This window comes from Pipistrellus kuhlii, unplaced genomic scaffold (genome assembly GCF_014108245.1).
Source record: "Pipistrellus kuhlii isolate mPipKuh1 unplaced genomic scaffold, mPipKuh1.p scaffold_m20_p_5, whole genome shotgun sequence".
NCBI lineage: Eukaryota > Metazoa > Chordata > Mammalia > Chiroptera > Vespertilionidae > Pipistrellus > Pipistrellus kuhlii.
In genome coordinates, this window is record NW_023425551.1 from 80,691,459 (window position 1) to 80,708,322 (window position 16,864).

Consider the following 16,864-nt stretch of genomic DNA (forward strand, 5'->3'; position numbering starts at 1 on the left):
GGTGAACAGCTCCACACACACTCTCCGGATGGGGACATGGGGAGCCCTGGCCCAGGCTCTTGCGCCCCGGGGGGAGGCTGTCCCCACTCAGTCGTGCCCGAACAGAGCACGGCGGGAGAATGCCTGGCCTCACTGGCCTCACTGACAGGCCTCACTCTGCGAGTCCCCGCCTCCTTTTTGAGGAATAACCCCGATCTAATCAGACAGGTAGTTAGCAATCTGCTCTCAGCAGAGTCATCAGGAAATAATCCTACACTCAGTGAGGACCAGCAGCTTCTCTCATTCAAGCAACTAAGTATCTGCTGCGGTGCTGACCACAGGAGAGCAGGATGGCTTGTCTTACAGGGAAAGCCCATGTCCTCTCAGACCCAACTTTACAGGAGGCCTGTGTGGAACATGCTTATAACTCCCAGAGCAATAGGAGTACCTAAGTCATGGCCACCGGGAGGTATTTTTACTCAAATGCTCTTTTTATTCTCTAAGAACTACCTCTGCTCTGTCACAGCATGCTCACTCTTAAATTAACATTAGAGGGCGCCAGGGATGTGATCTGCATTCCATGAAGACCCCTTGGCCTCCACCGCGTGTCTGGGAGCCCACTGTCAGCCAGGCTCCGGCCTTCCAGGGCTGAGAGTTCTGCCTCCTGTAAGACAACAGCATGGCTCGCTGGGTACTCACACGCACCGGAGACCTGCTTACCAGCTGACGTCGCAATGCCATGTCGGTGGCATAAGCACAATCTGCAATTAATAAAGCCCGCCAGCTTGAAATAGACGCTAAGCAATTTTGCAGAATTTGCATTATTTCAAATTTTGCACAAGTTAGTATTTATATTTGTGTTAGTGTTATTCCACGCCTGTATGATTCACGTGCAGATAAAATGCATCCTTGATGCACTAAGAGGCGTGGTGCTGGGCGGAGGCAGCCTCCCTCGGGCCTGGAAGAGCCGGTTGCCGAGGTCTGAGCTAAGGGACCGAGCGGCGGCGATGGGCTGCGAGGTCTTGGCAGCAGCTGAACAGAAGAATGCTTCCCTTCCTTCCAACCTGCTCATTGACTCTGGTGTGAGAGGGCCCTTGATGGATGAGCAACCGCACGATCTGGGCATCTCCTTTCCAGGCTGCCAAGTGCAGAGGGTAGCAGCCTTTGGAATCAGCCACATTGGTCAGCGCGTCGTTCCTCAGCAGAACCTCGACCACATCCCTGGAAGGCAAAGGTCAGCTGTGAGTCTGCAGAACCCACAAGTCTTTCCCACCAACGGCTCTCCACACCCTTGCACAGCACCAAGCGGCCCACGGCTGTTACCTCACCTGCTCCCTGGCCTCCCGGCTCATGCCCAGCCTCTTCCTTTTATTCCAGGGGCAACTTTGCACAGTTGCTGGCATGGGCCTGCCGCCCTGTGTCCCACAACACTGGTTCTTTGCCTCCCAGTTTATCTCAGAAATCATCCATTTTCCGTTACTTTGAAAACGCCCGATACCCTTGTCTGAGCTTTACAATGTCTCCTTGTTTGAGGGACAGAATTTACATAAACGTCATGCAAGACAAATATCATCATCCAGAGCAGCGGTCGCCAGCCTTTCGGACCTCGCGGACCGCTGATTCACAGCATTCAGTGTGTGGGAGCTGAAGGGGCCAGGCAGAGCATAAGTAAAGCCGCTGCCAACAGGAGCCAGACCCTGTGTGTCATTTGATACAGCCAAGAAGAAGGACGTGGCATTCTTCTAGGTGGCACCACTGGCTAAGCAGATACAAACGCACAATTATCCCCACGCACAAGGCGGAAGAAAGCCCCACTGAAAACACAAACAGCATCTGGAGGTCAACTTGGCTAACAAGCTCGTCTTTTAAGTTCAAGATCCACTTTAATTGAGGTCTCTCCACTCTTTAAGGGGGCGGGGCTCTACATATGTCTTGTTAGCTTTGTCTAAAATGGCACAGAAAGGATGTGACAGCCACAGTCAGTGTATCTGAGAAAAGTTTCATGTCGAAGGTAACAATCAGTCAGCTGGGCCCGGCCAAAGGCTGCACAGTGACACGGAAAACCACAAGGTGTGCGGCCCTGCTCTTGTTCAGAAAAATCTAACATTCCAATAACCCCTCCTCATGAAAGCTAAACTACTTCATAATCTCACAGGGTATGTGCCAATCTCCCTCTATTCTGGACGGCCTGGTTCCAATCCCCCCACATCCTGGCGGGCCTCGTCACTGTACCCCACATGCGCCTGCTGGCAAAGCCCTCAGCCTCGTTACCTGATGGCAGCGCCCTTTCAGCTGCCAACCATTTACACAGACGCCCTCTTCTCCCAATCCCCAAGCACAGCTCCAGAAAACGCTCCAACAGTCCCACCCCACCCAATAGCCTCTCTGTATGTACGAGGAAGAGATTTAAATATGCCTTATTTTGCAAATGTTTCTTTCCTTAAAAATAGTGCTTACTGTCCATGAGGCTAATTTTATGAGAAAAAAATGGCAAAAGTAGATAAGTAACTACCTAATAGAAGGAAAGGTTCTCAGAACCAACTCACCAATTTTCAGTGTATAGAGGGGCTGTTACCTGGCAGATGATCCACCCTTTCTGCCCCAAACCTGACATTCACATTAGATGCTGTGGCACTGCACATCCGGGGGGTGGGGAGGAGGGCACAGGAGAAAATGGAAACTCAACCTTCGGCCCAAGCCTTTTGAGGGGTGAGTGGGGAAGGACGTTCAAGTAGTTACACACTGAAGAGATTCGGGAATGCTAGGCTACATTCAGTTTCTTTTTCTCAGCACAACTGTTCAGTAATCCTTCACAGGAACCCAAAGGCGGAGGGCGGGCGGAGGCGGCAGGCCAGTACTTACCTATGGCCATTCAGAGCAGCGTGGTGCAGAGGGGTGTACCCCGTACTGTCTACACAGTTCACGTTGGGCCCTCTCCAGATGCTGTGGAGAAAGAAGAAAGGCCGAAATCACAAACCCAGTCTGGAGGCAGCTAGCTGGGGGAGGAATCCTATGTGATGCTCAGGCCCTTCCACCTGGCTCTGACAAAGGCCGGCAGCAGCTTACCCAGTGGCCCTCTGCACCCTTCTCATCTGTAACTGCGGAACCCGCTCCGCCCGGGGCTGGTCCTCTGAAGACTCCGGGACCCTGGGAACAGCTCACTGGAAGGTCATCAGGACACCACTGAACCACACCGCTCGGCCAGTCGCAGGCCTGAGCACCCATCGTTAAGCGGGTGCCCATACAGACCAGAGGTATTCAGACAAGTCAACCACCAGGAGCATATCACAGGGCTCACATCCGGGAAAGCACAGGGATACACGTGTTAAGATGAAAGAGACAATCTGTCTTTCCTTGGTGAATATGTCTTATTGATAATAAAAAATTAACAACAGAACCTATAATTTCAGTGCCTTATTTGAATAAAAAATACTATACTAGGAAGGTTAAAATGCCTTATTTAATCCTCCAAGACTTAACTCTGATTCCACACCTTACTGCATTGGCCAGAGCTTCTAAAATACTCTAAGTAGCCTGGCCAGTGTGGTTCTGTGGTTGAATTTGACCTATGAATCAGAAGGTCACAGTTTGACTCCTGGTCTGGGCACATACACCTGGGTTGCGTTGCGAGTTTGATCCCCAGTAGGGAGCATGCAGGAGGCAACTGATCAATGATTCTCATCATTGATGTTTCTATCTCTCCCTCTCCATTCCTCTCTGAAATCAACAAAAATGTATTTTTAAAAATAAATAAATAAAACACTCTAGTAGAGGGCAGCCTTATCTTGGCCTTGCTTTTAATGAGAATGCCTCTAATGTTTTTGGCAGTTGGTTTGATACATGTAAAGATGTAAAATAAATATCTTATTTTTCCTGTTTAAAGTATTACTAAAAAGTTATTTAAGTGCATTTTCTGCATTTTGGAGATAATCAGTTTTTCACATTTATTATAACTAATTTGTTGCTATCTACAGGTTTCTTAATACTGAGTGATTCTTTGATTCCTGAAATAAACCAAAAACCTTATTTGGCCATTCTCCATTATGGCCATGCTGGTGAATTCTACTTGAGAGTGTTTTCTTTACAATTTTCACATCTGCATTCATAACTGAGACCGATCTAAAGTTTTTGCTTTTTTGCTGTTGCTATTGAATAGTATTAGTGTTGGGTTTTGATCACAATCTGCACATGTCTACATTCAGGAATCAATGACATGGAGCACTACAACGATAAACAATCACCAGCAAAACCATCTGGGCTTGGAAGAAATTTTATTTATGACAACAAAATTCTGGAAGTAATCCAAAAGTCTATCAATAGAGAATGATTTGATAACTATAGTATAGACCCATAGCAGAATTTCATATACCAGTTATACTGCTATGCAATAAGACAGAATAGAGATTATAATACAACCTGTGGGCTGGTGCATGAAATTCATGCATGGGGAGGTGAGGTGTTCCTCAGCCCAGCCTGCACCTTCTACAATTTGGGACTCTTCAGGGGATGTCTGTCTACCGGTTTAGGCCGGTTTAGGCCCAGGAGTCAGACATCCCTCTCGCAATCTGGGACCACTGGCTCCTAACCACTTATCTGCCTGCCTGATCGCCCCTAACTACTCTGCTTGCCAGCCTGCTTGCCCCCAACTGCACCTCCCACCTGCCTTCTTACCACCTTTGCCGGCCTGATCACCCCCAACTGCCCCCCTAATGTCCTTCTCACCCCCAACTTCCCTCCCCTCCAGGCCTGAATGCCCCTAAATGCCTCTGCCTTGACCCCACCACCATGGCTTTGTCCGGAAGGACATCCAGAAGGTTTCCCAGTCTAATTAGCAATATTACCCTTAATAGTATAGATGTTAAGGGGGAAAAGAGAAACAAAATTCTAAATACTATAGAGAAAGAATATGTGAGAGAAATTTCTTAGGATAGTGAATTGAGTGCACGAGGTTTACTCAACTTCCTGTAAAAGTTCAATCAAGTGATAGAAATAATTCTCACCCTACACCATAGATATATAGATGACAGATAGATAGATAGATAGATAAAGAGACAGAAAGACAGACAGACATCAAGTAACTGACAACACTGAGGAATTCCTAAAAGGCAGAAATCAGATAAGGTCGGAGCTACAGAGATACAATCCAGAAGAATGCAAATTACAATAATCACATACTATTTTTCACTTAGCAGACTGAAAAATGAAAATAATGACAGGGAAACAAGCACTCTTAAACCCCACTGGTATGAGTTTAAATTGATGAATTCCTGTGGGAAGACAGTTTGGCAGCATCACCAAAACCAAAAATAGGCATCCACTTCGCGCCAGCATTTCCACTTCCGGGCAAATGTCCAACGGAAACGCTGCACAGTGCACCGAGGCCCGTCCTTGCACAGGCTGCGTCCATGAAGAATCAAAACAAAAACCGATCTAATGACCATCATAGTGAGCAGTTAACTACCAGGTGCACCCATAAAATGAATTCTTTTATAACCATCAACAACAGTGACAACAAAGGCAAGAAAAGAAAATGAGTTGGACCCATACAGCCTGACATGGAAAAAGTCCCCAAGACATACTTTGTTATGGGCAAGTGGAAAAAAGAAGCCACTGTATATATAATACACAGAATATGAGCCCCGCAGGTAAGCGTATAAGTGACCCCCTGAGGAAGGCGGTGGGAACAGTGCTCGGTACCCCTGGGAAACGTATGTTGGGGTTGCTGCAGAATGGTGAAGAGGAACATTCATTCATGTTCCTTCTGCATTCTACCACGGTTTAAAATATTTACCATGAAAATAATTTTATAAATTTTAAAGAGAAGAACCAAACAGGAATGCTAATAATAAATGCATTTATATGTGAGACAGAGGCCACTTTAATGAACCTGTAGATATTAGGCCTAAAATCTTCAGATAAATTTTCAGCTTGGCCCATGTGGTTCAGTGGTTGAGTATCAACCCATGAACCAAGAGATCACTGGTTCAATTCCCGATCAGGGCACATGCCTGGGTTTTGGGCTTGATTCCCCGTAGGGGGCATGCAGGAGACAGCTGACTCATGTTTCTCTCTCTATGAGTGTTTCTATTTCTCTATCCCTCTCCCTTCCTCTATCTCTAAAAATCAATAAAATCATACTTTAAATAAAAGAGCTGAAAGCATACTTTGAACCATGCAGACTTTGTCACACCTGTGTGATGATTTCATGGTCTAAACCAAACACTGACAACCCATGATGCCAAGTGAAAAGGATCTGGAATGTCAAAGAGGTATAATTTTTATACTTATTTTCAAGTTGCTCCACAGGACAAAAGGTCATCATCCTATGTAATAATCCTATGTAATAAAAGAGTAATATGTAAATTGACCCTAACGGTGAAAAAAACGGAAATGACAGGTGGCTGTTACACACACTGACCACCAGGGGGCAGATGCTCAACGCCGGAGCTAGCCGCTAGTGATCAGTGCACTCCCACAGGGGGAGCTCCACTCAGCCACAAGCCAGGCTCACAGCTGGGAGCGCAGCAGCGGTGGCAGGAGCCTCTCTCACCTCCTCAGCAGTACTAAGAATGTCCGAAAGCGGCTTAGGCGGGGAGCAGGCCTAAGCCATCAGTCAGACATCCCCTGAGGGCTCCCAGGCTGCCAGAGGGATTGATTGATGTCTGACCGCCAGCTTAGGCCCGATCCCCCAGGGAGTGGGCCTAAGCCGGCAGGTGGATACCTTCCAAAGCATCCCAGACTGCGAGAGGGTGCAGCCTGGCTGAAGGATACCCCTCCTCCGCCCCCTCAGTGCACAAATTTTCATGCACCGGGACTGTAGTTGTATTATAAAATAGGTTACACTAACATACAAAACCAAATTATCTTTGCCAAATCAGTGGCAGATCCAAACCCCCAATCCTGGAGCTCTTGGCATTTGACCAAGCAAGGACTTTACGATCTAAATATAATACAGGGATGAGATGAACATGGAATACAAGGCTGTATATAATTCAAAGCAAGATGGCTGGAATACACTGACAGAACCTGGGAAGGAGGAAATGCCAATGAATTAAAGCAGTTGGAGCACAGGTCTGCCAGCAGCTGCTACTCATCAGGGATCTGCTATCTCAGGCATCTCAGTCAGGTGCCAAAGTAACCTTAAAACTAAGATTCAAACGGCACTTGCTTTTAACAGAGGGGCAGGACTGAGCAAGCCCACTGCCATTTTCTAACTTTTACCTCCATGTCTCTGGGTTAGAGGTTATTAGATCTAGATATCCCAAACCAGCACTAAAACTACCTCAAAACAACAAGAATGAAAAATAAGAATTCTCCTGTATAAGCTGCAATATGTCCTAGTTGTAAGGCCTTCAGTGTTTTTTCTACCTAGCATTTCCTCTAAATACCCATCTAGAAATGTTGGGGATTCTTATTTTATTTTATTTTTAAATATTTTTTACAGAGAGGAAGGAAGAGGGATAGAGAGTTAGAAACATCGATGAGAGAGAATCATCAATTAGCTGCCTCTTGCACACCACGGTACATGCCCTTGACGGAATGGAATCTGGGACCTTTCAGTCTGCAGGCCGAAGCTCTATCCATTGAGCCAAACCGGTTTCGGCGTGTTGGGGATTTTTAAATGAAAATGAAGAACTGCTTGGAATTTTAGCTTCAGACAGGATGGCAGTAACATCCCCCTCCACCCAAGTTCCTTCCTCTTTGGCAGCCCGGGAAAGAGCGAGGTCTTCCTTCGGATCACAGCTTAGGTTTCTCTGAAACAGTAAGTCCCAAAGGGCTGCTCACCAACAAACAGCAAGCGAACACAATGTGCCAAGAGACCCAGAAAAAGAACAAAATGGACCGGGAGATTCCTAAACAAAGTGTGACCTACACAGGTTGTGCGGAAACGCACTGGCTGCCCATAACGTGGAGAAAACCCTCAATGGGACGGGTGGGTCCCGGCGATCCTGCGGGAAGAAGCTGAGAACCAGGTGAAGAGCTGAGGCTCTGCGGTTAGCCAACCACTTCAAAACCCACTGCCACTTGTCAGCCGGGTGACCTGACCGAGGTGCTAGTCCTGTAAATCCCATGATCGGCTCCCAGGGCTTGCATTGCTCCTGGAAATGAACTAAACTGGCTTCGTAGCATTAGGGTGGAGGTGTGGCAGCACCCCAAGGGCACGGGCGTGATGCGATGCTGAAGCTCATGAGCTTGTGCCTCAGAAGCACCGCCGTTGGGACATGGCATCTAAAGACACAGGGGGGCAAGGAAGAACACGACAGGTGAGAAGCTGCGCTTTACATTCACCTTGAACGCCTCTCTCCATTCACTGAAAAGCTGACTATTATTGCCCTGGCTGGGATGGCTCAGTGGCTAGAGTGTCAGTTGCAGACTGATTTGATTTCTCAGTCAAGGACTTGTATCTCGGCTGCAGGTTCCCCAGCCCTGGTAAGGGCAGCTGGGGGAGTCTATGGGAAGCAACCAATTGATGTGTCTCTCTCACATCAATGCCTCTCTCTCTCTCTCTCTCTCTCTCTCTCTCTCTCTCTCGCTCTCGCTCTCTCTCCATCCCATCCTACCTTCCTTCTACACTCTCTAAAAATCAATGGAAAAAATATACCCGTGTGATGATTAACAAAACAAAAACAAAACAAAACAACAACTTGGGGTAAAATTGCTTCACGTCTGTGTGTGGTCAGATAAGAACAGCAGGAAATGCGCGGAGACACTCACTCTGTCCTGCAGAGTGGCCAGCCCCGCCTTTCCTGACCACACTGGCTGATACTGATGTCACCTCCTCCGGTTCTCCAGGTCATTCTGCATCTTCAGCACAGCGTTTATCACACTTGCCTTGAACCAGGGCGAATTCGTTATCCTCATCAGTACTACAAGCGTAAGCCCATAGGGGCACGTGTCCCAGAGCACCCCACTACACAAGAACTGGCACAGGGCCACCAGCCTGCCACTTCTTCTTCTTCTTTTTAATATAATTTTATTTATTTCAGAGAGGAAGGGATAGAAAGACAGAAACATCAATGCTGAGAGAAAATCACTAATGGGCTGCCTCCTGCCCACCCCACACTGGGGGATCGAGCCACAACCTGGGCATGTGCCCTGACTGGGAATCAAACCTGTGACCTCCTGGTTCACAGGGCCAACATGGCACTCCTAACATTCAGTTTTCACCAAACTGCAACCCCAGTGTGACCAGTCTTTATGCAGTATAATCTGCCATACTGAATCCACCAAAAATGGCAACCGTCTCTTGATGGGATGCACAAGAATACTGCATTTGTGCCTTAACTGGTTTGGCTCAGTGGATAGAGCGTCGGCCTGCAGACTCAAAGGTCCCAGGTTCGATTCCAGTCAAGGGCATGTATCTTGGTTGCGGGCACATCCCCAGTAGGGGTGTGCAAGAGGCAGCTGAATCGATGTTTCTCTCTCATCGATGTTTCTAACTCTCTATCCCTTTCTCTTCCTCTCTATAAAAAATCAATGAAATATATTTTTTTTAAAGAAAGAATATTGCATTTGTACATAAAACAGAGACAGAATAACAGTAAGTTGGAACCAAAGTGCCCAGCCCACTTTCACCATGAAGATTCTGCCATCAGATTTCAGGATCAGCTCTCAGCTGGCAGCGAGCTTGGTTCCTGGGCGGCCCAGCTGCCGAACTGCTTCCTTTACACAGACAAGGACACCTTGATGCGCGGGCAGTGTCCAATCCAGTTACTGCACCACCTGCACAGGCCAGGGTGCTTCCCAGTCTGCACCCGAGTGGGGTGGGGAGCCAGACAAGCGAACAGCTGACTCCACACTGTGGCACTCGGTGAAGGGAGTACAGGAAGGGTGGCTTGTGGGGAAACGGGAGCAAGGGGGGCTTGGCAGAGCCTCAAAGCTCAGGAGGCATCAGCGAGGCAGGAGAAACAAAGAGGGAAACCCAAATCAAGGTCCCCAAGGAGTCCCAGCAAACTGGGGCCACTGCAAGCAATTGAGAGTGGCTGGAACCCAAAAGTGACAGGACATGACAGCAAGGATGGGGAGGCGGGCGGAGCCGGTCACCAAAGTCCTGGGCGCTAATGCCAAGTGCTCAGCAGGACGGAGCAGATCTGTGCTTTAGAAAAGTCCTTCTGTTGGCAGCTAGGAGGTGGGAACACAGAAGGTTAACTTGGTATCCCCCAGACTGCTGTGGAGGCCGCGTATTGTAGGATTGCGGGGATTGTTATGCTAACCAGTTACAAGGGTGATGCAGTGGGAGAAGATCCAGGAGCCCGGTCAGAAGTCAGCAATTCAGGCGAGAAATGAGGACCTGAAGGAATGCAGAGGACAGAGAAAAGGATAAATTCAATAGGAAAGACAGGTCTACAAACTGAGGGTGGGGGCCCGGGGTGGGTGTGACCGGGCAATTCAGTGGGTAAGGAGAGCAAATTCAGGAGAGAAGCCAGGGTTGCTGTCTTGTGGTTGTGGCAGTGTGTGGCAGGGAGGAGGGGAGAGGTGGTAGAGGGGGTTATTTTGTGCATTAGTTGAGGCAGAAATGAATTTGGACTCCCATATGTAGATGTCCAGTCAGTAGGTGGATGTAAGGGTTTGGACCACCACAGTTATATGAGCAGTTTAAAATGACAATGTTCAACCCGGCCAATGTTGCTCAGTGGTTGAGCGTCAATCCATGAACAAAGAAGCCACAGTTCAATTCCTGGGCAGAGTATGTGTCCGGGTTTCTGGCTCCGTCCCTCTGTCTCTCCCATCATTGATATTTCTCTCTCTCTCTCTCTTCCTTCCCCCCTGAAATCAGTAGGGGGGAAAATAAATAAATTAATTAATTAATTAAAAAATATATATATAATGTTGAACTGAAACAAAATCCCACACTTGACTTTGTGCATGTTCCTTCCAGTTCTTCAGGCTCTTGACCTTGACTGTTGAGAGAAAACAGCATGGGGCTCTAGGAGTCTCCTCCTGACTTAGTTCTCAGGAGTCAAAGGCTCCGGAGCACAGGGTTAGGGGAGGGCCTCCTCCATTTCAGACCCTGGGAAGTGAGCAACGGCGATGAACTTGAGGGAAGGAGGTTCTGGCTGCTCTCCATCTCCTGATTACTTCATAAACGGAGGTCTACACAGGAGTTAGTCTCATCAGCCTTTTCTGCCGCGCCTCAGTCTTCCTCTGCAGGTGACCCTCGCTAGGGCAGCCTCTCTCTGACCCTCAGGAAGGGCTGGCAGTGTTCCAACACAATGAAACACTGCCCAATTCAGCCCAACTTTAAAAAGTCTTCATCTTACTGGAATGAATTGGACACATCCTCACTAAGAAGCTTTCTACAGACTTAACTGTAGAGGGTAAAAGGAGAGATAGCAAGGAGCTCATGAAACGGTCGCTATTGTCAAAGCAGCGAGTGATCCTTAGAGGAAGACATGAAGCAATTCCTGTAAAACCCCAAGAAATTCGAGCTAGCTAACTGGGAAGGATTAAACATGCACGTTTACTTCTGCCCACTGCTGAACCTCATTAAAATGGGGGTAAAAACAAACAAACGAAAAAGGAACAGGAGAGAGAACAGTGAGCATAAAAGGTCAACATGTGGGGGAAGAGGAGGAATAGCTAAGGTAGCAGAGCTGAGAGTGACTCCCCGTGGCCGGAGGACGGATGTCAATCCGCACAGGCACCCGGAGGCTGAGCAGTAAAGGCACCCGGCGGCAGAGGACTCAGGGATGGAGGCTGGGAACGGGCTTGATACAATGTCCGTGTAAGAAGGCAGTGCACTTCCAGGTCACACCTAGGGCAGCCAGTGGACTACTGCTCCCGCACCCAGTGGGAGAAGGTGGGTTTGTTCTGTGAAGGAAGTGAACCCGAGGGGTCTAGACTTGGGGACATTAGGAACAGGGGGTGCAGGGGGACCACTATACTAGGAGGAAGCCAACATCCCGAAGGACAAGAGCCCAGCCCTGCTTATCCACCTGGTTCCAGGATGCTGGCAGCCCCACCCCACCCCAATAGTAGGTTGGAAGATTCTTTCCTGGAGAAACCAAACACTACACAAAGAAGTCTAATTGATGCTGACTTTTGGGGATTCCCCCAACAAAGCAGGTGGGTTCCTGCCCACTCACCTTATAGTATGTAAAACCCATCAGAGTAAACTCCTCCCACCTCTGCACAGACCACGGCTTTTCAGTGTCTCACTCTTAAATGAAAAATGACAACCAAGGAACGCGGAAACCTGAAGGACGCACTCAGCATGAAAAGAGAGCACAAAACAAACAGAATGAAGGGACTCAAAGGAACAGGAGCAAGGACCCAAATAAAACCTCAACAATAAAAACCTACTATTTGCCTGGCTCAGTGGTTGAACACTGACCCATTAACCAGGAAGTCACGGTTCAATTCCCAGTTGTGGGCTCGATCCTCAAGTGTGGGGTGTACAGGAGGCAGCCCATCAATGATTCTCTCTCTTCACGGATGTTTCTCTCTCTCTCCCTCCTTCTCTCTCTAAAATCAATGAAAACATACATTAAAAATATAACCTACTATCACACAAAAATCGGATTAGAAAAAAACTGGAACAATACGTGCAAAGTTCTTGGAAATTAACAAATGAGAGTAGGAAAAAAAATATATATATATGTATGTATATATATATATATATATATATATATATATATATATAAAAGAGCTAGAAGATGAAGATGAGTAAATCATCTCTCAGGAAATGAAACAACAACAAAAAGAGAGATGGGATATACGAGAGAAAATACTTTAATAATTAGCTGACCAAGAGATCCAGAGAGAAGAGGAGGAAATTATCAAAGAAATACTTCAGAAATTTTCCTAGAACCCAGGGCATGAACTCCCGGCTGAAAGAATCTGTCCCTCGATCAACACAGTTGTGAAAACACCCACCCCCAAGCACACTGTGAAATTTCAGAAACATTTCAGAACACACAAGATAAAGAGAGCAGTTTCCAGAGAGAAAAGCAGTTCGAACATGAAGGATTGGGTGGCACCAGAATTCTCAAAAGCTTCTCTGGGACCCTAAGACAAAGCAGCAACGCTTTCAAACTGAGGCAACGTAATTTCCAACCGGGAATTCCTAGCAGACAAAGAGGAAGGCGGAGAATGCAGGTACTTTTAGACGTGTAGGGTCTCAAATTTTACCTCCCACACAGCCTCTGATCAGGAAGTGCCTGGAGGATCTACTCCATCAAATAATGCGCAAATCAAGAAAGAGGAAAGCGGCATCCAGGGAACTGGACAAAAGGGCGCCAGCAAACCTCTGGCGACCCCCACGACCTGGCTGGAGGACCAGGCAGGGCCAGGCGGGGCGGGGTGGGGGCGCTGCAGGAGAAAGGGCAGCTGGGACGTGGAAAGGATACTCAGGGATTTAAAAATGATGGCTGTACTTTGGGAATTAAAAGTGAGCCGGACATAGGAAACTCAGAAAACCAACAAGAGGCAGTTGAGGGGCTGCAGGAAGAGAAAAGCATTGTGGTATACGAACTGGTTCAGCAGGTGAATCATGCTAAGAGCCAGAACAGCATAAACCTAAATATTCAACCTAGTCTAATGGAAAATCATGGTGTAACATAAGGGTGAGGGGAGAGGCAGTGAACCAAGAGAGTGGAGAGAGTGAAACCTGCCTCTTCCGCTGAGGGCTGGCAGAGGATGTCTAAAATGTGGAAAGCAAGAAATAGCAGCATAAACATAACACTTAGAAATGCGGAGAAAACACCTGAGGAAGCTCCGAGCAGACAGGGCCCTCAGGGGTGCAGACACGACTCCGAGCAGACAGGGCAGGCTGCAGGCGTGGGTGAAAGGCAGTGACTCTCGGGTTTGTTCACAGCTGAGAAACACAACGGAAAGGCAATGCCCATTTTAACCTCACAGGAGACACAACTCATGTAACGCAATTGGGAGGATGGCCTCCTTGTCCCTAACACTAACCAAGTACCCGCCTCCTGCCAAAGACAACTGTCAGGATAGACACGTCGTTATCAATGCTGCTATTGATACAGCATTCCAGGCCGGGACCTGTTTCTAGTCAGTAAATTTCGGACACACACACCAGCAAGTGCCTTAAGACCTGCGACTGTTTGAAATATCAGCTCTAAGAACCGCCATTTTCAGCCTCTGCTCTCTTAGGCAAACCTGCACTGCCTCGCCATCGGTGCCTCTAGCAGGAAGGAGCACCGAGAATGGCGGCTCGAGGGAGTGCAGAGTGAAACTGTCATTGGCGGACACGGGATGAGAACCCGAACAGTATACACCGTGATGCGGGCACCGTGATGTGGGCACCGCGTCAGGAGTGAGGATCCACAGATAAATCGGGTGTATACAAGCCCCACGCACGCCTCCCATGGTTTACATGATTACTGTGGGGGCCCATACCTTTTGTCCCAGTTTTCCTTCACATGGCTTCTTAGCATGTAAGAACTCACTGCTCCTGTTCCACAACTGAAAGAAAGGCCTGGGACTTTATAGAGCGCGCCTGGGAAAGGCCCCTGAGCTGATGGTCGTCTGAATCCAGTGGTGCCAGGCAGAGCCATGTCCTGGAAACATACCTTGCCAGAGGCAGGTGTGTTGTCAGCCTGACCTTCAGCTCAGGCGCCAGGGGGTGGGTTTCATTATCTAAATCCAGCCAAGCACCAGGAACAAACACCATTTTCCGGGCCCACCCAGAAGTGAAGATTACAAAGAAGCCACAAGAATGCACATAATCTCCTTTGTCTTGGGCTTTAGTAAAACTTCCTCCTATTTTGCTGTATCTGCTCTGGGTCACTGTCTCACCATCAGAGGACAGCTGTCCCACCCAGCCCTACTCAGGAACCGGACCACTCTCTAGCTGTGCTGGACTCGGAAAAGAGAGAAATATTTATAGACTGCTTGCTGACTGCTTGCTGACTGCATAAAAATAATCTCCGAGGTTCACAACTCTGATTCTGAGCAGTTCAATGTATTCATTCACTGAGCAAACAGCTGTCTCACTGCATGCTCCATGGGAGCAGAGCTGTCCTGTCTGCTACCCCTTTTGCAGAAACAAGCACACCATGCCTGGCACACAGCACACACTCAAATACCTGGGGCTAGGGAAGAAGGACAGTGCTATGGCAGGTACCTTACAGTAAACAAGGCCGAGTCCCTGCCCTAAAGAACCTCAGACAGAAACAAAGTTGCAATGCAATGTGAGACGTGCCACAGAAGAGCTGTGCAGAGGCTAAGGGAGCATGGAGAAAGGCTTGGATGAGTGGCATTCCATTAGCCAGAGAAAGGGAAGAAAGGCTTTGCAAACGGGAAGTGTGTGACCACACTCAGCCAGGATGCTCTTTTAACACCAGCCGCTGCCCAGGCTTCTGCATCCTCGTGCATGGTACACGCGCCATGCACACAGACAGACACACAGATAGACAGATAGACAGACAGACACACACACACACACACACACACACACACACACACACACCGTCTCCCCAACCCCCCTCCGCCTTGCCGGGCAGGCTCTTCCTGAGCTGCTTGTACAGCTCCGGTACTCTGCCATCATGGCAGCCATCTCAGCTAAGAGCTCTGTATCTGCCATTATTTGGTTATCTTTCTCACCAGACCACATGCAATGTAGAGGCAGATCCAAATGCGTTTACCACTGTGCCCTCCCCCCAAGGATGCACTGCAGCGGGCACACGCGGAGAGCTCCACAGGTAAGAGAAACCAACCCCTATAAAGTGTGGGAAATTATTTTCTTAGATTTTAAGAGCTGTAAGAACTCAACTGTCCTCTGTCAAGTTATTTCTTAAGCAACAAACACTGAACACATTTTATTAATTATATGTACAAAGCCGTACTCCTCTAAGATAACATGTTACCTAGATAGAAAAGACAATGATTCCTCTATTGCTTAATGAATGTGTGTGTGTGTCCTTCTGAAGAAGAGCTTTTAATAATCACTTGTTGCCCTCACAGGTGTGGCTCGGTGAAGAGCCTCGGCCTGGGAACTCAAGGGTCCTGCGTTCTATTCTGGTCAGGGGCATATACCTTGGTTTCAGGCACATCCCCAGTAGGGAGTGTGCAGGAGGCAGCTGATTGGTGTTTCTTGCTCATCAATGTTTCTAGCTCTCTGTCCCTCTCCCTTCTTCTCTGTAAAAAGTCAATAAAATATATTAAGAAAGAAAGAAAGAAAGAAAGAAAGAAAGAAAGAAAGAAAGAAAAAGAAAGAACCACTTGTCCGTCTGCCTGTCTAAAGGAGAGCTTTTAAGAACGATTTGCTCTCTGGTTTGTCAAAGTCCAGAGGCTGACTGCGCTGAGGCAGGTAGGCCGATGACTTAGTCAGTGTGTTTGGGTGTCTACCTTAGGGAAACCATAAATCCGGGCTTACAGCTGTTGTCCCAGCATGACTAACAGCATCCTGGCCTGGACAACAACTACACGGTCACTTTACTCCGCCCAACTTTGACATTCCTTTCTTGACATTTTGATTTAGTCTAAAAGGCCCGTAAATAACAGTTAACATTAAATGGTTACTATGATAGCCCTGGCTGGTGTGGCTCAGTTGGTTGGAGTGTCAGCCTGTGCACCAAAAGGTTGCCAGTTTGATTCCTGGTCAGAGCATATACCTATGTTGTGTATTCAATCCAATGTTTCTCACATTGAAGTTTCTCTCTCTTCTTTCCCCCTCTCTAAAATTAATAACCAAGTATACTTTAGGTGGGTTAAATAACTCACTATTTACTTCTCAACAGACCCAAGACAGCATAAGGGATTTGGGCTCAGGCCTAAGGAAAGCCGAAGGTCAGAAGAATCACCAAATAGACAAACTAAGCACAAGAGTGCAAACACCCATGCACCCCCTGCAAAGAGCACAAAAGTATTTGTCTCCCTTCTAACTGTTTACCTCCTTGCAGATGTTGAAATCACAACTCTG

General features: G+C 47.8%; 1 protein-coding gene across 9 annotated transcripts in view; it reads right to left on the reverse strand.

Moving 5' to 3' along the window:
• The window catches only part of ANKS1A (ankyrin repeat and sterile alpha motif domain containing 1A), a 174,669-nt gene that overhangs the window by 109,026 nt on the left and 48,779 nt on the right, over positions 1-16,864 (reverse strand). For 8 of the 9 annotated variants that reach the window (XR_006739975.1, XM_036415306.2, XM_036415309.2 and 5 more), the window contains exons 2-3: positions 2,842-2,922; positions 1,044-1,200 (exon numbers count right to left, since the gene is read on the reverse strand). Coding sequence is in view for 7 of the 9 variants with exons in the window: in XM_036415306.2 (XP_036271199.1) it covers positions 1,044-1,200; positions 2,842-2,922 (238 nt within the window). In the remaining 2 variants the exon portion in view is untranslated. Of the gene's footprint in view, positions 1-1,043; positions 1,201-2,841; positions 2,923-16,864 lie in introns of those variants that run through there. The other variant, XM_036415311.2, reaches the window with a different exon arrangement.